The 24,804-nt window shown below is 39.3% G+C and overlaps 2 protein-coding genes across 2 annotated transcripts in view; one reads left to right on the top strand and one right to left on the bottom strand.

The window, feature by feature from the left end:
• Positions 1 to 822: 822 nt before the first annotated feature.
• Positions 823 to 3,955, bottom strand: pax4 (paired box 4). The gene is made up of 10 exons (XM_039791007.1): positions 3,925 to 3,955; positions 3,609 to 3,739; positions 3,221 to 3,436; positions 3,041 to 3,131; positions 2,719 to 2,859; positions 2,538 to 2,620; positions 2,384 to 2,447; positions 2,178 to 2,245; positions 1,270 to 1,375; positions 823 to 1,151 (listed from the first exon to the last, which is right to left on the bottom strand). Exons 1-10 carry the CDS (start codon positions 3,953 to 3,955, stop codon positions 823 to 825), a joined length of 1,260 nt encoding a protein of 419 aa, XP_039646941.1.
• Positions 3,956 to 8,972: 5,017 nt separating this feature from the next.
• The window catches only part of snd1 (staphylococcal nuclease and tudor domain containing 1), a 178,449-nt gene continuing 162,617 nt past the window's right edge, over positions 8,973 to 24,804 (top strand). The window contains exons 1-9 of the mRNA XM_039791245.1: positions 8,973 to 9,211; positions 11,425 to 11,574; positions 12,432 to 12,552; positions 13,185 to 13,266; positions 18,446 to 18,606; positions 20,404 to 20,495; positions 22,785 to 22,943; positions 23,048 to 23,154; positions 23,727 to 23,817. Coding sequence (XP_039647179.1) covers positions 9,137 to 9,211; positions 11,425 to 11,574; positions 12,432 to 12,552; positions 13,185 to 13,266; positions 18,446 to 18,606; positions 20,404 to 20,495; positions 22,785 to 22,943; positions 23,048 to 23,154; positions 23,727 to 23,817 — 1,038 coding nt within the window. The 5' untranslated portion in view covers positions 8,973 to 9,136. The remainder of the gene's footprint in view (positions 9,212 to 11,424; positions 11,575 to 12,431; positions 12,553 to 13,184; positions 13,267 to 18,445; positions 18,607 to 20,403; positions 20,496 to 22,784; positions 22,944 to 23,047; positions 23,155 to 23,726; positions 23,818 to 24,804) is intronic.

Here is a 24,804-nt window from a genome sequence, read left to right as displayed (position 1 = left end):
CGCTATAGTAAAGGGATATAAAGGAACTCAATGCCTCTGCCCTGTTGCAGTCATAAAAAGCTGATACTGAGCAGAGAGAGATATCAGGTCATGTTTAGACTTTTTGAAGCTATACTTTTATAGATTTTCCCATTGGCCTTCCCTAGAAGGAAATCTTGGAAGAGCGACTTAACCTTCTTCTGCCCTGGAACAAACAGCAAGACTATAAAAGAGATCCCATCCACATTATCCAGTGGTAACCTTAGATGATCCATGGAGCTATGATTTATGTCACAATGCTGTCGAGCATCCAGTTAAAGTTATGCTCATGTATCCAAATATGATTTCTGTTTTGATGTTCTCTGTTAGCATTATATCCCTCTAAAATCTACAACCTTTCAAGCAGAACCTGTGTTCATTGCTTGATCACAACTTTGCATATAATACCTTATTTCCTGGAAACTCACATAAATAAAAACGATCATCACTTCTAAAAAAAAAAAAAAAAAAAAAAGTTACCATTTTTTCCATTAACTTTGTCTTCTTTACAAGTCAATTTAGTGGATTCATTTAGGATCCATCAGAATTGTCTGACCAATAAAGGTTTACAACTTTGAATTTAGAATAAGATATTCACTTCTACGTTAGTCCTTATCAGTGGCAATTCAGGAGTACTGATTCGAGGAAAAGTGATGAGTGAAGCTGCAGTGCATTTGAAAAAAAAAATGAACGTAAGAAACAAGATTGTAACTCCAGTCCTCTGTCGCCCTCTGCTGGTTAGAATGTGTCCCTCCAGTCTAGAAATTGCAGTTGCACCGAAATATACAAACAGTAATCCCACATTTAGTCCAGGTAGCCATGTGGGTTCACATCCCAGGGCTGCTGTACGAATAACAACCTCTCATCTGTTTGAAACGGGCTCCATGTAAAAGAAATCCCCTGCTGGTTCCAGCACTGTGCCACAGGGTGGTCTGCTCTTACTGTCTCAGTTGCCAAAGGGAGGGATGTCCTTGCGTCTGTGTGATGGTGAACCAATGGGAAAGTGAATCTATTATCTCTGTGGAGATCCAGTGGAGTCTTGTCTGCCATGGTCTGGGCCATCATGTTATTAGACTGATGGATGAGTGAGGGTGGGACTGAGATGGATGTCAGATGTCCAGAATTTGTCAAACCTGTATATCAGAGATTGTCGAACTCTTTACAATCAACAACAATGCAATCATTTTAGAATCTAGACGATCAAACACAGATTTGATTTTAAAAAAAAAGCAATTGTTTGCATGATCTCACCTCTTTCTGCTGGGAAAAAGTAGCCATTTTGCAACGTCCTAGCAACAGTGTTGTAGGTAGGGGGGGCCTCTGAATTTTCACAGTAGACCCTTGACACTCCTGTTGCCTTCAAATCAACACATAGTCCAAATGTGACTATACAGTCGACCAAAAGCCATTTTGTATTTCACAGTTTTTTAATCATATTAATTAAACAATATTACATTTTAAAGCTCCTAAACACTTGGCTTTACATTTTAAGTATTGCTCTATAACATTAGGCCTAAATATGAATGACTAAATAGGACTTGATTAAAGTTAAAATAATGCATATTTAGGTATTATTTAGTAAAAATTTAAAAGTCAAAAACTCAGCCAATTTGCCTCATCAGGACTGTTTGGGTGCTGTTTGATCAAATTTGATTGACAGTGATCAAAATCACACCAACTGTTGTAAGATGTTGATTCATTCATTGTCTGTGATTTAGAGCCTAATGTTCATTCAGAATTACAACACAGCTATCAATGTGCGGAATATTGAAGTTTAACATTTATTTGAATTTTACTGTCATTACGTATTTAAATGATGGTTGATTTGCATTATCACTTCAGTGTTTTTAGATGCATGTCCATACATGTTTCTGTTATTGACATTCTATCTTGAACTTTCATTGTTTTATGAAGTGCTGCTTGTTCTCTTTTTTTTGTATGTCATGGGGGGTAGGGGGGCTTACATGGATTCTCATTCCAAATTCATATCCTGTAAATCTTTTCATCTGGAAAGCACTTTGTGCTTAATGCTTGAAAAGTGCTATATAAATAAAATTATCATTATTAGTATTATTATTATTACTCGAATGCTGTTAAGTCCTGATTAGTCAACTGATTGCACGGAAATATGTTAATTCACATATTACACATATACACACCTGTTGAGATGTGAAGCCATGTGGTATTGTTGGATTCACAGGAACGAAATCTCTTTGTTGTTGAAGGTCTGCAGGTGTTATGGAGAATACATTTTGTCAAATAATCTAGGATTATGCATAATGTTTCTAGGCCTTGCCATAAACACACACGCGCGCGCGCGCGCGCGCACACACACACACACACACACAGACACACACACACTTACTCTTTGTACTGCTCCTGTGTTTGGCTTCCCTCCTCCATTTAGCCCGTCTGTTTGAAAACCAGACCTTTGAGAGACAGACAACCATCTCAAGAGCAGAAATATGAAATGCGTGATTCCGTATGAGCACTTCAATGATTACAAATTATAGCTCTACCTTGATGGTGTCCTCGGGAAGTTGGATCTCAGCGGACAGTTTCTCTCTCGTGTACATATCTGCATACTGGCTGTGAGAGAACTCTGATCCGGGACATAGAAACATATATTCAACTGGGCTTCTCCGAGTGGAAAGAGGCAGTTTTGTGTTAGTTTGAGACATGCGTGGACTTTGAAGTCACCTTGCTCGAGTGCTGTGCTCTGCTCCGGGGTGAAGGTGGTGCGGTTCCGCTGCTGGACAGCTTTAGGCTTCTGGTCATTGCTGCGTACTGTCTCAGACATCTTTCTCTCAATCACTTCTTCTTCGATCAGGGAATCCGAATCTGCACATACACACACACACAAACACGCACAAGCACACGCATATATATATTAGATTAGGTCGTTTGGGAAATTGTGCAGTTTTTATTTATTAGTTTTGTATACTAGTGACTGTCCTTATGATGGTAATCAGCTGGAGGTCACCTTTTTTCATTAGTCCAATGACGTTCAAATGTGACCTACCCTGCTCAGCCCTGATGTGCGCATTGATCTCCATGCACATCGCTCCGTGGTCCAAATGGATCTTTCTTACAATCCGATTTATAGACGACACCTTGCGGAACACAATGTGCAAAGAGCATCATGTCAAATGCTGGAACATTCTCATTTTAATAAAGAAAACAACATTTCAATCTTACTTACGCTGGGAATTTTGGAGGCTTTGCATATTCGTGCTGTTGCAAGCCGTTTTCGAATTTCCCAAGCAAAAATGGTTGGATTTTCCCTTTTGCACTGGATGATCGAGGTGATGACACCGGGGGTGAGAAGCCGAGGTCGGCTCCCTCCAATGGTCTTGGGCTCCAGGAGTCCAGTGCGGCGGTAGCGGCTCAGGATCTTACTGACGCACCCGTTGGACACCTGAAATACGCAGTTGTTTTCAACGTTCTTAAATTCTGAACACATGAAGTGATCTTTTTATTTACTAAAACTGACCCGTCAGCGAGACTATTAACACAGCATTTAGCCAACCTTTCTCCTTGATTTAAAACCTGAATGTGGTTGTTTGTGCATCCAAAATAGTTTTGCGTACCCGAAGTATCCTGGAGATCTGGCTCGGACGGACTCCCTCCGAGGCCAGTTCAATCATTTTCCTCCTCTTGGATTCCGGGAGAGGTCTGCCGTTGAGAAACATCCCTCCTAGCTGGTTGACACTTCCACAACCTTATCATAACACAGCCTATATTTAAATCTGTTTTTAATATGTAAGTGATTGAAATTGCTTATTAACTCAAAAATAGCAAACTTAAATTTACATTTAACATAATTCACATCCGGCCTGTGCTTATTGCACTAAAGAGTATCAACAGGTGGTTAAACGTGCATTATAATAACAGTAGAAAAGTAACCTTTATTTGGCTGATCGTTTGTTCCGCACATCTCCGCTTGCTCCCAGCCTTGATGATGATCACAAAAACCAAATGCGCAATGTTCCCAGAAAAAAAAACCAACACGTAATGATATTTAAAAACAAAAGCACAAAGACAATACGTCGCCTGTAGAAAAATAAAATTGTCCAGGCAACTCCGCGTATTTGTGGTGAATGACAGTGAGGGGAATCACGCCCTTCAGCAGACATTTATAGGCCTGTCGACCTTAACATGACGTATAACGGTGGACGTGTTTACTATGAAAAGCCAATAATGCCTGGAAGGTTGAATGTAATTAAATAAAAGAAAAAAAAAAAATTTTTTTTTTTTTTTTTTTTTTTTTTTTAAAAAAAAAATCGACATTCAGCAAACGATACAGCAATTGTTTGATTTAATTTAAGTAAGTCTAAATTTGAGCTCGATGTCGTTATTATGCACATCAGACATTTAGTAATAGAATAAAATAAAAAAATAAAAAGTGTGCTCTCTGAGTGGCATCTGATAAACTAAGTCAAATAAGATATCTACCAAGAAATCATATCTTTGCACCGTCATGTTTTGGTGGCATATAATAAGATACATTGGTAGCTTTCCTGTACCAGAAAAGTGAACTGAATAGTTTACTACATTTCTTGGCTTTTCCACATTTCATCAGTGCCATAAACACATATTTCCACTTCTAGATGCTTTTAAATTGTGCGTTTGGCTCAAAATGTCTGTGTAGGCCTACTGCAGAACATAATATCAACATAATAATATTCAAGTTTGGGAACTCGGACTGGTTTCCTTTTGCGCAGTGGCTGCCTAGTTTTCAATCAGACAAACCAATGTTTCAGTGCGACACAATTCAGTCCTTGAACTTTATGCTTCGGTGCATGTTATCCTACTAGTGAAGGCACACATTCAATCTCTCAAAGCGGCTAAATGATCAACACTATTGTGTTTCCCATCCTTTAGGGGGGGACTTGTGGTCACGTGACTGTAGCATCCTTTCCCATGTGAAGTGGCTCAGATTAAACGGATCTCTGGTCTCCTTTCATAAAACAAACATTTGGAAATCTGCCCCAATGACGACTGCCATATGGTAAAGTGCTTTTGATAAATCATAAATCCATCACCCAGTCTCTCTTTATTACATTTTCTTTCAAAACGTGAACAAATAGACTCTATATGGGCGCAAGGAAAGGGCCAATTGGGGGACCTCGTTTATCCAGAAGACGGAGGCTAAAATAACCCTCACAGATGTTCCTTGTGCAGTCAGCAGATAAAAATGCGTTGTAAACGTTTCAAAGGGAAATATTTGACGAGCAAATATTAGCCTATGTGAAAACCCACACAAGGCTCGTCTTTTGGCCTGTTTAATGACTAATTGAATATCATTAGTTGGGTCCACACAGATCGAAGTGCCACCGAAATAAAGGCTCAGAATTTAAAATGCCATATGGCCCAAATTATACATTAACCATGAGTTAGAGGACAATAATACTCTCTGTGTACAATCAGCCAGGTTAGATAGAGGACAACCATTTTTGGACACCATCATCTCCTTGCCAACAGAGACAAAGGACACATAAGGCAAGCGTTTTTTTATTTATTACCGGGGAGTTGATGCGGTCATTGATTTATAGTACTTTATTGCACGTACAGTGTGTGCCAAACGAGGTTGATTAAAGTACTTAGATTGTGTTGTTACGACAGTACCGCATATTCGTGGTGCGTAAATTCTGATCTGGGCTCGCCAAAGGAGGAAGCGGGAGTTTCAGTAACTAAATCCTGTCACGAAATAAGTATGCGTTTCACTAACACATCGTAGGTATTTGTCTTGTGCATAAAACACCTGTATCGGTGCTTTACTGCGCCTTGAAGCGTTAAGAAATGTGGGTAATTCATCCGCGTAAAAAGGTTACCAAAACCTCTCCAAAGCGCACTGAGGTGCTGTGTGCGCAACGGAGCTGCCTCTCTGGTCGTTTAACTGTCTAGAAAATGTCTCCACCCTGTAATGGGATGTATGTATCGTTCATGTTTCTGATATTTACTTTAGTGAATGTGTTTACCATTCACTGAATGCTTGTTTTAGTCCTTTATTATTAATAGATCTTTAGTTTCATGTCCGTGACCAAATGTGCCGATTTCAGCAGTAGACTAACAGACAAAAGGCGCCTATCTTAACAATTTGAACAGAGTCTTAAATGCTTAAGGCTACTTTTGAAACAAGCAAAAGGATGTGAACTTAAAGTTATTAGTAGAATTTCCCACTTGCTTTATTTTAAAAAGATTTAGGACTCAAAGTTGGATAAATGACGTGTTGATTACACATTCTCTGGAGCCTAGGTTAAAGTAGGCCCCGCCCTACTTGTGTTTACAATTCTTCATATTCCACATAACCAAATCTGTCACCATCGTCTTGAATTAATTACATCATTTTTTGAAGAGAAAACTATTTTAATACGTTTCCTGTATTCTAAAATTGTCTTAAAACATTTTCTTCTCATAACACAGGGGGAATAGTATGCCCACGGTGAAGATAATTTCTCTTGACTCTGATCCAAATCTTCTCTTAATACGTTTCTGGAAATTTGCGTCACTCACACCCATATTTGCTGTGAACTGCATCTCAGACACGCAAAAATATGATCCAAGGTAAGTTACAACCGGTCAGCGACATTTCTGCTTTCCCGCGAGTAGGCTATCGTTTTGTTGGTGAGGAAGATTTAGTCAATGACAAATGTAAAAAAAAATAAAATAAAAAAAAAACTTTGCGCACGCTACCCAAACAAACAATATAACAATATCCTTATGGGATTTGACTAAACTAGCCTACCTATACGTCTAATAGATGTCTTTACCGTTTTCCTCAAAAATAGAGTCCAGTTGGCACATTGGATTGCTGTTCAATTACGCAGATAAGCTTACAGCCTGTTGCAAAGACAGATTTACCCGAACAGGTCCACAGTGGGTTATTTGAATACAATGTACTGCAGGTCAGAATCAGAGTGCGTGCTTTTTGGTTTTCATGTCCATGCATGATTATCTTTCATTTTACTAGTGCATTATGAGAATTATGCATTTATATTTTCATGAAGATGTAGCTGTGGGTGCCAGGGCCAATCACTTCCAATTTGAGATTATTTTTTTTAAATCATACAATAAAAGTGTCATTGTAATATCTGATTGTATATTAATTACTTATCATGTAAATCATTTTTTTCTTTTCTTTCTTTTTTCCTCAGGTGATATCATGATGCTACTGAAATAAGTGAAACACTAAACTTAATGTGGCAAACACATAGGTCATAATAATAATAATAATAATAATAATAATAATAATAATAATAATAAAATAAATTAGTTTGATAATGTGATGTGACACCCATAGGGCCATGTTGCCACATGTACACACCACTTACAACTCATTGCATACATATGTAGCTCTAATCCACTATAATTTGTACTATGTACACATTTGCATAACCAGAGGTAGTAATGTGGGGGAATGGAGGTTATTTGTAGCAATACAATTTGATTAGATATATGTTTAAACACAATAATGGACTTATAGGATATGAAACGTACACTATGCTGTAAAAAAGATTTTATTCTAAGTTAAACTGACATATTTTCTGGTGCTTTTTACACAACTGGTACTAGAGTCCAGCGCACATGCAGGCATGCTGATTCAAACTCCATACAGGAGCACAAGGGATCAGCGAATGGTTTTATGAGTATGAAAATAAGGTGCATCATATGCTGTGGCCTTAACAGTTTCCAAATATCAACCCAGCTAAACACCAATGAGATTTTGGACTACTAGACAGTTACAATCTATGCCAAGGAGCATTTTGTCTGCCTGTGTGTCTCTCTCTCTCTCTCTCTGTCACACACAGTTCATAGTAGTTGTTACTCCTTTTGGGAATTAATGTTGGAGCATTCAAAAAGTCATAAAAACATCTCAAGGTATTTAGCCTGCAAATATTTAGAGTATATCCCATGAGCATTAATGCTATTTTCCAGCAATGCCCTATTTCCCACTCACACAGTTACTCACGATCACATCTGCCAGCTGCCAACTGAGAAGCAGTAGATCAGGACAAGCAAAAATACAATAAAAATAAAATCATCTGATGAAGGATTATCCCTGGTGTGATCTTACCACACTAGTGATGGTGACACTATCCATTACCATCACCTGTGTTTTTCCTGCTTTGCAAAGCGCAAATGTCCATTGTGAAAGGGGTCCATGGGTTGATCAACTGCCCTGTTCTATAGAAGATCATTTAATTGAATATTTCATTATATTTGGCCTGTAAACCTAATACATACCAGCTTCTGTGTGTGTTTGTGTGTATGACATACTGTTTAATTTATTCCAAAATTATATTAAATAGAATCACATAACTATTATAGCCTACTATAATATCCTATTGGTTTATGTAATTTCAGTCTTCAAATCTTGTGGAACAAAGCTGCAGGGCCAGAATAAGGAGAAGATATGCAGAGGATTGGGGTACATTTATTTATAAAAATAAAAAATAAAAAATAAAAATAAAAACAGCTAAAGAAAAGCTTTAAATGAGTCAATGCATCTGCCTTTTAGTAGTAGTAGATAACTTTATTATCCCCGTCGCAAAGCACTTTATAACAAGACATCAGACATATGATACAAATAAATAATTTTAATCAGTTACAATAATATAATAAACAAAAACAAAATCAAAGTAAACAATATTTAATCTCAATTGATGACACATCTTCTGTGCTCTCAACCCCCTAAACATCGTTTTATTTCTTTTTGGCAACGGTTAGAATATTTATACCGTAGGCCTATTTGTCATTTTGTAGGGTCGTTTGTGTGACCCTCAGAATGAAATGGAGAATTTCCGACACACCTTGAACGCAGCATTAGCTGGGTTAACACTATGCTGACGTGTCGCACCTCTTGCTCCGGAAGACTTTATTTCAATTTGCCTCTGCTGGCGAGAAGCGGCTCCGTTCGCTCTCATTCATCTGCTCCCCAGACCCGGAAATAATTTGACGTGTGTATGCATGGCAAAGTGTGTTTCCGGTATAACGTGTGTGTTGATCGGCGTTCAGCCTTTTTCTCTTGGCTTTCAGTAGAACAGTCACTGACTTCAGAGTCCCAGCTCCCTTGCCTGGTCACCCCTTAACGGCGTTATATTTCAAACCGGTGGACATGGCATCTATTTCGGCACCAGCTCAGACAGGCCCTTCTCCGGCTGCTTCTCTGCAAAGAGGAATTGTGAAAATGGTAGGAAGGAATCCTAACACACATATGTGAGCTCACTTAGCTTAGTGAGCCAAGGGCTAATGAAGGCTAACTAGCGTTAACTGTCATACAACTTTGATTAAACTTATTTGAAGATATAAACGTAGCTACCTGTGTGTTAAATGTCAGTCTTGGCAATGTGTCACTAACATTCAGTTCACCTGGCTTCAGTTCCTGTCAGCTAACATTAGCTAGTTTGCTACTTAATTTGCTAGGCTGCTAATAAGCTGAAGCCAACGACGTTAGCACATGTTTGCTATAAGTAACTTAAACTAACCATTTCAGTGGAAGTGTGAAGTGTATCTACAAATATTAAGCTGTCAAAGTTGCTTTACATGTACTGAAATCCAACCTGGCTATTTAGCTGTAACGTTAACAGATGTTTAGTTTCCCAGCTATCTGCTAGCTAACCGTTGGCTAACTAGCGTTTACTCTTATGTTCAGCAAGTGTTGACTTTAATGGACAGAGTTTGTGGTCTGCGGTCCTGCTGAACACGGAGTTGACAGCGTTTACACAAATTGAATGTCTTTATCTTATTGGCGACATACAAATTAGTACTTAACCAAGTAGCGTCTAAGCTAACAATCAAGGCTTCTTCTTATATCGCTTCATTATCGTCCCTCTCAGCATTTACTATAAATGCTATTGTATCATATTTTAGCGGTTAAAGTACCGATTATTAATGTTAGAAAATATGGGTTTCCGGATGCTATTTCTATGGTTCCGACCATTTAAGTCCCAGGGCATTTCCCTAGTGTGCTGGTTGCAACCAACCACGGGGAACTGACACGTAGCTATAGCGTTCTTTCCCCTGTAATCTCTCATCTTGGTCCTGTGTAGTCTCTTTCTGTCACTTCACCTTCTTAGGTTTTAGATGCGGCCTGGTACTTTGTTCTAACTGCAAGATAACCTTTACTCATTTAGATAGCTAAGTTAAGTTAGTGCACTTTCACACCTAATCATTCCTAACCTTATATTTTCTCAATGTACTGTATGCATTGCATAGTTCCATAGTTTGAACTCCGGAAGGTGCCCAGACCCAGTAGATCCACACAGTCTTCTGGAGCAAACACATAAATCCAGAGTTATATTGTTGTATAACACGGTCTCTGTGGATTATTTTTTAAAAAGCAGATAAAGACCTATCTGTGAATACAGGATACAAGACTTTTTTTTTAATCTTGATTTTGTTTTATGCCCTGTAAAGAACTTTGTGGCTTATGTCTGAGAACAGCTCTTCACAAATACATTTTACTTACTTACTTGAGAAATGTGATCAGGCAGTCGAGCAAAGCTGTGTAGTGCATTCCAAGTGGAACTTGTCCCTTTTGTAAACAAAGAAGGGAGGTAGTGCCTCTTTTTTACCGTGCCTGGTTAATGCATACACATTACAACTACTCTTCTGCTTAGCCTATATCCTACTTGATTGAACTGAGTCAGATAGTGGGGAATGGTGGTGTTTTGATGGAAGACTTTATCTAGCCCACATCTTAGATCAACAGCCCCCAGTGATGCTCCCTGCAGACACACTGGAGAGTCTGCAGATAAAAGGTGTTTGCTCAGATTCGTGTAAATGCCATGGTTGTCAAACCAAGAGTAGGGTTATCTTTTTTTAATTTTTTTTTTATTATTTAGCCACGTTATCAGATGGTGTGATCTCAGCGTGCGTTTGAATGACAGACTGTCTCCATGGCAACGTGAAGTTGCTTTCCAGCTCTATAATAGTTTTCCAGACCTCTGTAACATCTTTTAAGATGTTGCTTATTTAGAACTACTACTATCCAAACAGGATGGTTGCCTTAATTGCCTACCTACTTTACTTGTTTGTTATACCAGTTTCAAATGAATCCTCAATGAACCTTCCATAGTGCTTATCAGATTGACACTTTCCGTAATGCAAATGCAAATACAACAGTTTACTGAATGTACCAGAGAGCGTGTATTGACTGAGAGGATATAGAAACTGACAGCTACAACTTATTTCTTCCTTCCACACAGGTGTTGGGGTCTGGTGTTTGTGGCCTGTGAATTGCATAATCCTTTTTGTGATGATAAATTAGAGTTTAAGAAGCAAGAAGAGAGCGTTTGAAGATGTTACCTGCATATGCCGAATGCAATGGGGGGGGGGTCTGATACTTTTTTTACTGTTGACTTTATCTTCTCCAATTGACAGTCTTTATTGTCATCTCTCCAGGTCTTGTCAGGCTGTGCCATCATTGTTCGGGGCCAGCCTCGGGGTGGCCCACCCCCGGAGCGTCAGATCAATCTCAGTAATATCCGAGCTGGGGCCATGGCCCGTCGAGCCGCTCAGGGCCAACCCGACACCAAGGACACCCCTGATGAGGTGAGCACCTCTATCCCATTCTGTTTGGGTTTGTTTATATTTATGTGGGTTTGGCAAAGGCAGAACAAGGTCCTTCCAAGTAGCCCTGCAGCACACACTACTCTATTCCAATTTGGCAGTTAATGCTGATATGTGCATCTTTGTTTTTACTGTGGGTAGAATAAATAGCTTTGGAATTTTTGTCACATGGCTTTGCTATTGTAATTTCCATCGATCAGTTGTAATTATGTATGAATGGGTATTCAGACCATCCTTCATTGTATAAACGATAATGTAGTCTAGAGATAACCATGTCAATTCTCAATTGAACTCGAGCTGTAATTTGCTTTTCAAGCCTTTGAAAAGTCCATCAATTTATTTATCAAAGCCGGATGTTACCACTCTCTGTTCTTATTTTAAAATACACTACGGGCCTTTTTCTTTTATCGGATGGAAAAAAGGGAGGAATACAGAGAAAAATTGCTTTAACCAAAAAAAAAACATCATATTGAAAATCAAGTTTATTTGCAGTTTTTGCTAACACTGCTTGTATAGCTATTGTTTTTAGTGGGTACTATTTTCACTTCATTACTGTGGACTGTTATGTGTGTCTGGTGGCTGTGAAGCGGCAAAAGGAAACAACCTGCAGTGGGGGCCACCAACTGAGATCATACTGTAATTTAATCAGAAAATAATACAATACACATTTTATTTTTATTTTTTTAAATGAAGGATTATGTTTGTCATTGCAGCAGTATGTCTCTTCTAGTTGTTCTGCTGATACTAATCAGTCAGAATACACCTTGGTAGTTTGTGATAAACCTTTGGATTTGATCGCTCTATGAAAGAATACATTAATATTCCTGTCTGTGTTGCAGCCGTGGGCCTTTCAAGCCAGAGAGTTCCTGCGGAAGAAGCTAATCGGCAAAGAAGTGTGCTTCACTGTGGAAATCAAGACCGCTTTGGGCAGGGAGTACGGCATGGTCTACCTGGGGAGAGGTGAGTGGACTGTCGCATCTAAAATCACAAACTGGTCTAAACAGTGTCCACATAGGGAATAATATGAATTCCATAAATGTTCCTTTTCCCCTTGATTTTTCGTCAGTTTATTTTTTTTCAAGAATAAATCAAAATCGTATCTGTCATACAGAATTTAACATACCGGTGATGTAAAAACAGTTACACAGTTATGCGCACTTATTGCAAATCAGGGGTCTCCTCAAAATTCGGGGTTATGACAATATTGCCTGTATATTTTGTGCTTAAATAGCATTAGAATTTGTTAAGTACCCTGTTTTTCAAATAGTTTGATGGTGGTACAGTACTGTAGAGTATTTCTCAGTGAAGTTGTACCTGCTGCTAGCTTATCAGCTGCAAGTACGATTTAACTGAGAATTGTTTGTAATCAAGCGTTAAATCAGCACCCCTGCAAAAGCGAATTTGTATACGTAGCTAGACGTCCCTCTTATCCTAAATGCCAGCACTCATGATGGCCTCTTGTCCAATAAAATTACCTGACCAGAACTAACTGCTGTGTAATTTTAATCATGCTGGTCTTAAAAAATAAATAAATAAAAATCCAATTCTATTTTTCAGTTTGATAGGTTGTTTTCTCTGTCCTCTCATTTTAGACACAACAGGTGAGAACATTGCTGATTCTTTGGTGAACGAGGGCCTTGCCACAGTCCGCAGGGAAGGAATCCGGGGCAACAAGTAAGACTTTTGCATCTCTGCTCCCTGAAATGTTTGTTTGTTGACATGAATGGCACGACACTTATAGTACCGTACAGTTCCACGTGCTTAATATGGTCTTGTCAGGTGTAAAACACTCACTATTAGAACATTCAGCAACACGTTAGCATGAAACTGATACTTATGCAGAAGAAGGTTAGGTTTTCATTCTGTCTGTTTCTCAGCTTTTTGGTAAGATTAGTTAAAAAAGAAAATACATTTAGATGAAATTATGTGTACTGATAAGATTGTGATCCAATATCCCACACAGTATGTGACTGTACCCTATGTCAGAGTTTATCTTTGGGATATCTAATTGTTGCATATCAGCTTCTCTGGTATGTATTATATTTGTTATGATGCCATAATCAGCTACATTGGCATGGCTGACTTGTGCTGTTATACGAGAGACTAATATCATAAATGCTTTCCCTCTAAAACCCTTTGCTTAATCAATATGGTTGATGTACTTTTGGTCATCAAAGCTGGTTTTAGTTTGCAACTTTACACTGAGTGAGGTGGAAATAATTGTTGGCAACATGATGTAATTTTCGTGTAGCAGCACAACACTGGTAAATCTGTGGGGACATATGCATAAGTCCTCAACTAGTAGACTGTAGAGAATTGAGATAGAGCCATGGTGTCCCAGATGGTGGCAGTATTACCCTGCTGCTACAGTTATGTCCCTCTGAAACTCTTTTCTGCCACATTGCCCTTACACAGTAATCCCCTGAACACACTTTCACACCCAGCGCTATATGACAAAGGACTGTATATTCCTCCCAGTGGCGGTATTTGCACATTACACACATTACAAGCAATTTCACTCATGCTGCTACATGTGCATCTTCCAACATGAACGGAGATGATGTGAAATTCTGCCGCTAATGATCCATTTGAAGCATTCTGCGCAATGGCCCAGGACAAGCACTGATGTAAATGATGCTTTAAGTGTAAGCAGGCATCGTTTGGCCAAAGGGGAGCCCCATTACTCAGTGAGGACTGAGGCCTTAGTTTTCCCCTCAGTGTTCTAGCCTCCAATATCATTACCCTTCGTGATTAGCTATGTTGATCACGCTAACTACGATGTGATCATAATTATGGGGGACGATTATAACGATGATTGCTTTCGGACAGTGCAGTTAAATGCGTTCAGAGTGATGCTGACTGCGGCTTGGGAAAACGGTCCCCCAATTCACAGATTTATGGGCAGGGGCGAAAGCTCAGCAGTGCACCAGAGCAGGCTGGGGCACAGTTGTTCAGACTTGTTTGGTTTATTAAAGCAAGAATGGTCGGTCGGTCTGTCGGTGGATTGAATGTTCATTTCTGTCCACTTTTGAATATGTTTAAAATAAAATATGTATCAATCGTGCATTTTGAACAAAATTAACAGGTTTTTGGACAGCATTTTCTGTAGTGGTATTTACCCAATTTTGAGCAAATTAATTCACCTTGACAGTAACACAAATACGTGTCATTGTTCTATTGACTAAAATTCCTCAAATCAAGTCATTGTTATTTAACTCAAGGATCAGCTTTACACCAAGTTCTTGCTTTTTTTTTTCTTTTCTTTTTTCTGCTGTCCGGTATCGTTCTCTTCCTTGTGTAGCCTCCTCAATGTTCGCTAAATATATCACAACACTGTTGTTTGGAATGGCATATCCCATAATAGCTTTTATGATTGCATTTAAATTATCCCAAAAAGGCTTTGGTTTAGTGCACTCACAAAACATGAGTATGGCTTTCCTCCAGATCATCACAGAGCCTAGTTCAGCATGGTTGTAGAGTGGTTTGAGCTCGGGTATTATGAAAAAATAAAAAATAAAAAAAAATACGTTAAATCCTTCCAGCAGAACTTTCTCCATACTCATCCAAGTTGTTTTTACCTGAAAGCATCCTTCCATTTGTTAGTTACACTGACTGTATGGAGTTTTTCTTTTGCCCTAAAAAGTCATAATCCTGACTTTTATAAGCACACATATATAATTTATTACTTGCAATCTTAAATCGGTTGACTTGTGCAACAGAAAATATTCTAGTGTAGTCTCAAACTTTAAAGTTTACCATTAATGAATTATGTGATTTTTGTTTTTTCTCTGTCAGCTTCAGCTTCGGGCTACATATTGCAGCTGTCGGTGTCAGGCAGATTTATCTTTATTTAAATCGCACGCATGAGTTTGCTGTTGGAGGCTTCATCATTTGAGCTTCACTTGAACTTGATCCGTCATAAAAAATGCTGTCCTTGGTGCTGAGCGACACAGTGATTGGTGCAGACACATTAATCAATCTACTCTACTCAGTCTTTCATCTCAGTCTGTGTCATTCAGTAGGACTGCTTTTCTTTAAAAAAAATAAAATAAAAATGCTTTATCCGTTCACTGAGGTGGCTGGAGCCTGTAAATTCAACTTTCATGGCAGTAGACTTTCCTTTTTGAAAAATGAAAAGCACAGACACAGGGTTTGACTGATTGGTTTATATAACGCCCACCCACCAGAGCAGAAGGGAGCTACATTAACATGGAGACCAACTGTGCTTTATAATCCTCCACATCTCCTTTTTAACTGGTGCCCCGGAGGAGTTCTGATTGAGAGGGGGGGGATGAACTGTGCTCATTTGGGCCTCGCTGCTCACTAGGACTGGTACCCCTCCAGTCAAGTACACTAGGGAACATGACTTCCTACACTATCTTGAAACTTGTACAAAGACAACAGGGAGCTGTAAAACCGCTTGCTAAGGTTCAACATTTTGTATCCATTTAAAGTATTTTTGGTTGCACAAGGGAGGCCATATTGAGAAAGAGATATAGCCTACATTGTGTTCAAATATAAAGGAATTGGAAAGGTTTTTTCTTTTTTTTTTCTTGGCCCTTGTTCCTCCAGTAGCATCTCTCAGTACGCTGCTTTCTTACCCATCAATATTTCTGATTTCAACCATTGTGTTGGTTGGAAGGAGTTGCTGACCTAAAAAGAAACCAGTGTATTTGGAGACATGGATAAGTTCACTATCATCTGCCTCCACACATGCAGTTATTTCTAAATCTTAACCAGTCTCTGCTTGTGAGTTGCCTTCCATTTATTTCTGTGGTTTTACCATGTCTGCTTTCCTTGATTGCATTGTTAGTTTCTCTCACTCTATCTTTGTTGTAGCTTTCCATTCCTGTTTAACGCTTCAATTCAAAGTAGCTTAAACACAATTGACTTCTGACAGAAAGTTTCACTGTTGTTGCTCAGTAAGCAAGAAACGGTTTCGTTTCAATTTTAAGTAGCTAAATCAGTGTAGGGGGGAACTGGACTGGATGGCTTTTGGGCATGAGTCCAAAAGCCCAATTAGGAACACACAGCTGGAGAACAGGGCACATGTGCGTGTGTGTGGCGTTTTTAATTGAGACCCACTTTGCTTCTCCGAAGTGAGCAGTGTCTTTTAGGCAGCAAGATGTGAAAAATTCAGTTTGTGTACGGTTCATTTTTTAACAGCTCTAGTCACTATCGCTACTCCCATATCAATTGGGCAGCCATTGCTTCTAGGAAAAACAAAAGCCTGTTGGCTATTTGAAGTAATTAATAATTAAAGTTGTACAAGGGCCCTTAAAAGCATTAGGCCACACAATTTAGAGAGCCAGCATGGAATTAATTGTGGCGTTTGTAGCCAGCTGCGTGGTTGCCTTTGAAGGAGCTGTCAAACACTGTTATTGTCTCTTGACAAAATGCTCGGATACATTTTTTAAAGCAGTTATAATCTGGTCATCAGCTGGCTGCCACTTAAACAACGGTGCAGTTTGTCAGGAACAGCACTCTATCCAGCACTCAATTCAACAAAGCTGGAGCCTTACCAAACCCCATACACATGCAGGCCTATACTTTTAATGAGCACTTGTACATGTTGAAACTTAACAACCAATGGGATTTTGTACAAGCTACAACTGTTGCTGTAATTTGATGAATAATAATGAACCCATCATGGTAGAAGTTAAAAGACCTTTCGCATTGGCTACAATATGTTGTAATTGTAGTTCTTGTTATGGTTATATTTGCCTACTGGGACAAGGCTTTGGGTAGCCCATGTTTTAACACAACCATGTGTGTGTTGTGTGTGTAGTGTGTAGTGTGTGTGTAGTGTTGTGTGTAGTGTGTGTGTGTGTGTGTGTGTGTGTGTGTGGTGTTATGGCACTCAAAGACCCTCTGATCTTTTCTAGATGTGTTTGTAACCTATTTAATAGCTATATTTTAACTCGAGCTATCGCAGCTTTAGCGCAGCAATGTTTTTTAACCCTTGTGTGTTGTTCGGGTGTGTGGGACCCGTTTTCAATGTTTGCTAAAAGAAAAATTACGCTATTTATTATTTCTTCTAACTCAAACTCATTGGCCTTGGCTCATTTTCTGTGAAGAACATAAAAAAAAAAAACGTATTTTCAATGACTGCACACGGTAAATCTCACAGGGGTAAATGGCAAATATGAACCATAAATTATGTATATATCATTGGTAATTGAGCTAAAGTAAACATCTGTTAAGTATTTTTACATAAATTGTCATGGCTGTATTGATTTAAAAGCCTAATAATGTGGTGGGTCCACCAGACCCGGGAACATTGGCTGTGTAACAAAAATATGAACACCACACAAGGGCTAACATCGTTTTCATTTTTCACAGCTGGTAAGAAGCCATCTGTGAAAGTTTCAGTATCTGCTTCACTCAGCTGCAGGTTTCAGTAGCAGGGCGATTTCATGCTACTTAACTTATTCATTGAAATAAATTTAATAAAGTTCCTGTGGCGGTTTCATTTTGGGTTTTTTATCTTGCGCACTAAAATTCCTTTTTAAACGTCCCAGTCTGTCAAAATTTAATCCGATGAAAACTGAACGGTCTCAGGTGTTTCACACTGTGGCTGCGTGCAAGTTCTTCTAAAAGAGAAGGCCCGAAAACGGAGGGGAAATATTTCTGCCATATTGACAACTTTTTTTTTTTACATTCATTGGTTGAGAAACTGAAGCAAAAAACTCAAATTAATAAAAATCAAATAATCATGTTGTAAGAAGGCCGTACAGCTAACTTCTACTCACTACGTATAAAGAGATCAACTTATTGATGTTATCACTTTAACGGTTTCAAATGTATTTTGTGGGTGTTCCTTAAACTTTCCTTTTTGCGTGTGTCTTACCAGTCCAGACCAGGCCAGACTCTGTGAATTGGAGGACCAGGCTAAGGCTTCCAAGAAGGGCCTGTGGAGTGAAGGTGGCGGTACACACACCATCCGCGACGTCAAGTACATCATAGAAAATCCCCGCAACTTCATTGACTCCTTGCACCAGAGACCTATCAACGGTAATGAGTTTGGGAGGGGCATGCAAACATCCACACTGATACACTCATACAGAGAAAGCTTGGCCTCAGCAACAAAGACACATGGCATCCAAAAGCACACAAAAGCCTCTATTTTTTTCATTTACAAAAACAAACAAAACCTTTGCAGGCTTTGTCAGAAATCCACCCTTTTTGTTTGAAGAGATTTCGTTCTAAATATCCACTTGAGGGCATGTAATGGCACACACACGAAATCACCCTTCACCGGCTCATTCCTCCAATCTCTCATCTCTGACCCTTCCCGAGGTGTAATGTGCCTCTCAATTCATTTCCAGGCGACTGCCGTTAACAGTGGCTCAGCTCATTTCACTACCCTTTAATTGAATGGGGAAATGAACAGGGGAAGGCCTTTTCGTTCTTTTATTTCTTGTTCTTACCATTTGTGAGAGACCGTCAAGGGCTGTTATGAAATTGGAAGCAATCCAGCCGAAGCGCTTTAAATTGTGTGTTGAGTAGGTTTGGTTGAAAACCGGAATACCAATTTCTCCCTCATCTGCTTACGCGGACACATATACAGGCATACAAGTATACACAGAAAGAAGGCATATAGAGACTGAGGAAACCATCATCACAATGCCATTTAGGTGCGAAATGGCCTTTCACACAAGTGACTAACATCCTGCCCAATTTCTTAAGGTACTTTTAAAGGTTAGGCGCAACAGTGGAGTGCTATGATTTTGGAGAAAAATCCAATGTAATATGTCAAAAGCTTTCCAAATAAATTGGTCTTACCTCGAGCCTTGATGTGTTACAAATAAGCATCGTAAAACCTTTTAAAGTGATGCGTGTACTCCAAAAGGCTATCTCTTAGTATCCAGTTTGAACCTCCGTAGGTTTGAAAGGGGACTGTAAAAGCACGCACTAGAAATGTGTAGATTCCTTCTTCCCAGATAGCAGTGGCTGTGGTCAGCTCGAGTGTATACTGCCTTCAATAGGACAGGTATCAAAACATGCAGCGGATTTTCTCAAATGCACTTCTCCACTTTACATCCAGAGGCTCAGTATGTTACAAACATTTATTGTTTTGGCAAAATATACTACTTGCATCTGGATTTCAGAGTATTTGACGGGAATAGCTTACAACCGAAGTAGTGTATCAGCTTCATTTTAGATAATTGTTTTAAACAAACTTCGCACACTGGCAGCAGTCACGCATATTAATTTAAACTTATCACAGCCCTTTTTATGCTGCGAGGACGGAAGCTGCAAACCTTTTATCCAGCCACCTTTTTAAGCCTACAGGGGTGAGTGTTTGATAAAGCTATTAGTTGGAGTATCACTTTAAGTGTACCCAGTCTGCCAAGGAGGCCATGACTTTCTCCCCTATGAGAAGTACCAGAGAGTGGTCATTTTAGCAAGACATCTCAATTCCACTGCTCAGTAAAACACTGTGGTTCTTTTCGACAGGTTATAGTTTTCAATTTGAGTGTCATGCAGGGTTTGTTGAAAAGGGATGTCATATTATGACAATTTTCCCCGGGTGAAGATAGATCAAAGTAAATGAAATGAATTCAGATTTTCATTGTTCTAGCCCGACTAGCCTTGATGTAGCTTTCCTGAAAGTATCAGATATTCGGTTTCACCCTGGGTGCCTTATCATTCTGTCCTCCCCCCTACATTTTTCCCGTGTGAAATATAGTAATTATAAGGTAAGTATAAGCTTCGTCCAGCCCACAAATAAGCGAGTCTACATTGCAGTTCAACATGCTCTCCTCCCTTACATTCTGTTCTCCTTCCTTCCTTCCTTCCTTCCTGCAGCCATTATCGAGCATGTGCGTGACGGCAGTGTTGTTCGTGCCTTGCTGCTCCCTGACTATTACCTGGTCACTGTCATGCTGTCTGGAGTGAAGGTAACCACCGCTCACTTGCTAAACTTACTGTACGTACACACCGCCGCCGACTTGAGCTGCAAAGGAAGCTCTGGCCGCCCTGTCAAGGACGCTTGTCAAAAAGTACGGGGAAGCTTTTGACGCTTCGGCTGCTCTGACGTGGCAGGACATTCACATCAAGCAAGGAAGACTAGCATACGTACTTAAATAATAAAAACATCACGCACTTCACCAACTCCCCGGAGACATCAACTATCCCAGCTATTTTATCCCATGCCTCGTTTTTTATTTTTTATTTTTTTTTAACTGCGATGAGTGTTTCCTCCGTTTTCTCTGAACTAATGTTTTGGTAGGAACGAAAGTTTACATCGTACGTTCTCTGGAATCAGCCCGCGCGAAGCACGCCTATATTCCGATTGGTTGCTGGTCGTTTGCCGCTGAACTGCGTCAAAGCTCATTACCATAAAGTGGACCAAACTTCAACTTTCTGCTTGGCGCTCTTGTCGCTCAACGCCCAAAACGCGACGCCGACGGATTTGCCGCTTCTTGCAGCTGAGAGAAGCCGGCTTCCATTGAAAATGAATGACTTCCTGTAACTTTGAAGCTCATGTCGGCGGCGGTGTGTACGTACAGTTACAGTGAAATGTTAAACTGTTGACCTTTTTTATATAACTATTTTTAACAGTAGTGAGCAAATGAATAAATAAATAAATAACTGTATAAACAGCTAAACCACATGTAGATAATATGGCAGTGGTCTGACAGTTTCCTAGTATTTTAATGTAAACGGTCCAGTCTTATTATTTTCTTATTTATTTAAAAAAAAAAAACATTTAAAAGAGCAGCGGCTCATTTGTTCCTCTCTTCCGAGCCTGTGTTTGTTCTACCAGTGTCATATCCGCTCCTCTAACTTTCCCCATCAATCCCTTTCACCAAGCCCCGATTTGCCAACAGACCACTCAAGATAACTTATCTTTTTCATCTCCCCACTTGGAGATATTAAATCCATTTCAAGGTGTTCTTTGTTTCGTTGTTCAAAGGCTTGTCTGCTCGTCGGCCTGTTGTGTTTAGATCTGTCTGGTGTTTTGCCACGCTCAAAGGAGAATACAGATAGCGTGTACAGCAAGGTGACAGCGGTTCAAAGTCGATAACCGTAGTACACAGAAAAAAACAGATTATATCAAAAGAAAGTGTGCACAAAATCCCTCCTCGAGGCACTGGTTGACTGCTGGGAATTATAGTAGACAAAATCTGTGCTTCTCTTGCAATGGGGATGTAATCGAATCAAACCCGACACATTTTAACACATTTCCCATTGTTTAAAAAAAAAACTTTTGATTGAAGTACAATCATTTAGGGCTGCACAATTAATTGCAATTGTATCAAAATCGCAATATGGACTAGTGCAATATAGGGGTGTAAGAAAAAATCGATACACTTGAGGATCGTGATATTTTATTTTGCAGTACTGTATCGATTTTCCAAAACTATTGATTTTTATTTATTTTTTAAAAACCATTTAATTTTTTTTAGTTTACGTGCAAAAATGTAAGACAGTGTTTTACGTTTATGTAGTGTTTAAACCCAGTACCGCTAGATGGCTATGTTGAGACACACCACTAGTGTCCTCGCCTAACTTTTGACTTTTTGCTAGAAGCTAACAACGTAGCTATGGCTGAACTTTACCATATAAACATTTGCTCACCAAGAACCTGTGAACCACAATCCCAAACTGGCAGTTTGATTTTCTGTGTACTGAATTGTTTACCTAAAGTAAACTTCTTTTATATTTATGCACATCATGTCTTTTTTTTAAATGTTAGTTTTTCTAAAATTATACTAAAAAAAAAAAAAAAAAAATCCCAATATATCGCCTATCCAAATATATATTGCAATATATTGAATCGTGAGCCACGTATCGTATCGCCAGATTCTTGCCAATACACAGCCCTAGTGTAATATCCAAAATCGCGGGGGGCGCAGTATTTGTTAATGGAAACATATGTGTCAAACCATTCTGAATGAAGTATTGTGGTGCCGCAGAGATCTCCCGGCCTACAAATCGTATCCTATTGTTTAGTACAGATCATTGCAAAAATCACACTATAATCATTTTTTAAATTTCTTTCAATGTTAATAATTTTCAATGAAAATGACAATACTGATACAAAAACGATCATTCCGTCCAATATCGTGAATCATATCGCAACCGCAATATCAGTCAAAAAGTAATCCCAATTAGATATTTTCCTCATGCCGCGCAGCCCTACCAATCATTATTGTGCGACTGTGTGTTTTCCTTCTCTCCAGTGTCCCACGTTCAAGCGGGAAGCGGATGGTACAGAGTCACCAGAGCCATTCGCAGCAGAGGCCAAATTCTTCACTGAATCCCGCCTTCTGCAGAGAGACGTTCAGATTATCCTGGAGAGCTGTCCCAACCAGATCATACTGGGCACCATCCTTCACCCGGTAAGACACAGGACTTGGCACCCGGCGGTGGAAGTGCCATTAAAAGTCAGGCTTCCTGTCTCAATAATTGTTCTTTTAACTGTCCCTGTTTCCTGTTGTGTCAGAATGGTAACATCACAGAACTCCTGCTGAAGGAAGGCTTCGCCCGCTGCGTAGACTGGTCCATGGCTGTCTACACCCAGGGAGCCGAGAAACTCCGAGCTGCTGAACGGTACTCAACTGTAGACACACAGAAAACAAATCTTTTGTTGGATGGGATTTTCCGTTTTGTCAGATGTTTTTTCAAAATAATTGGATAAAGCATTCCTAATCAACGTATCATTAAGCATTTTATTTAGTGACAGGCAAGCTGTCATGTCATACGTTGTTAAATCCAGCCATTGCTCAGCTGACGGAGAAAAGTGTAGGAATTCACAATATATTTGGTGCTGGAAATCACTGTTCTGATCCAAGACATAATAAGCAAAGAAAGGGCATGCAGATTCTTGAGGTATTGAAGATAATTGTGTAAATTAAATGGTATGCAAAGTTATACCACCGCTACTTGAGATGAACAGTCTCACTCTATTCTGCTGCAGTGATAGTCATTCCCTACAATTATCGCAGCCGTGACTATGGGCTAATCATTTTTGAATTTTTCTGCTGTAATGAGCTTTTTTTCCAGCCAAATGGATAGTTGTTAATCACTTGATTAAGCCCTTTATGTACTATGCATTTCTGGCTGATGTCGAGGACGACAACTGATGATGATGATGATGATTATGTGATTTTGTTCTTGGCCAGATCTGCTAAAGAGCGCAAGGTCCGCATCTGGAAGGACTATGTGGCACCCACAGCCAACTTGGACCAGAAGGACAGACAATTTGTAGCCAAGGTAAGGTCCTGAAGTGTGTTTTTTTTTTTTTCTGAAGCTGCGTCCCGTGGGTGAAGGTCACGCATATTAATTAAGTCATCTCTAATTCGCACTCTTTCCTTTGGCCCCTAACATAATGTCTTTCAATTTGGATCATCTTGCTTCTGTTGAAAGTCCTTACTTATTTTTGAACTACAGAGCAAAAGCAGCAGTTAGGTATAACACTTTTAGCGCGACACACAGACATTATCCAGCATGAATAAGACTTTGCTTTAGTTTTTCCCTTGCTTCCACCAGTTGACGTCTACTGCAGCATTTCCAATTTCCTCCCAGCAGTGTAACGGAAGCAGAGCCATTTGGAGGCTTCTGATGAATTCTATCCTCCTGACACATATATTTATATATATATATATATATATATATATATATATATATATATATATATAAAAAACCTTCACTTAAGGTACTAGGAGAAATCCTTAACAGCAACAGAAAGAATAAAACATTTATATTATCAGTGTAAGCTGCTTTCAGATCTCTCTAAGAACCCCCTCAATAAAATAGTATTGGATGGGATTGCTTGCTCTTGGGGGAATTACTGGAATTGTTGGGTCTTTGCAAATTATAGAGTGTGGTCTAGACCTACTCTATCTGTAAAGTGTCTTGAGATAACTCTTGTTATGAATTGATACTATAAATAAAATTGAATTGATTGAGGTAACATTTGAGCTCCAGAGAGAGTGTATGAAAGAGGCAGAAGGAAAGGTAGAGGGTCCAAGAAGAAATTGAGAGTATGCGTTTGTGTGGAGAGGTATAGGGAGACTGAATTATCAAGATCCCTGGGACTATGCATGTCCTCTCTCATATCTTTGTGATGTTTAAAAAAAAATAAAAAATAAAACTTTTACTGCTATGGTACAGTACTGCTGATGCCCCCGCTTCAACCTCTGGGGACTTTTCGATCTCTGTAGCACATTTCTCTGTCCTCTTTCCCCTGCTCTCCCCCAA

The sequence above is a fragment of the Perca fluviatilis genome, chromosome 23, assembly GCF_010015445.1.
Source record: "Perca fluviatilis chromosome 23, GENO_Pfluv_1.0, whole genome shotgun sequence".
In the NCBI taxonomy this organism is placed as follows: Eukaryota; Metazoa; Chordata; class Actinopteri; order Perciformes; family Percidae; genus Perca; species Perca fluviatilis.
The sequence above is the reverse complement of the archived record's forward strand: the minus strand, read 5'-3'. Positions and strand labels throughout refer to the sequence as shown.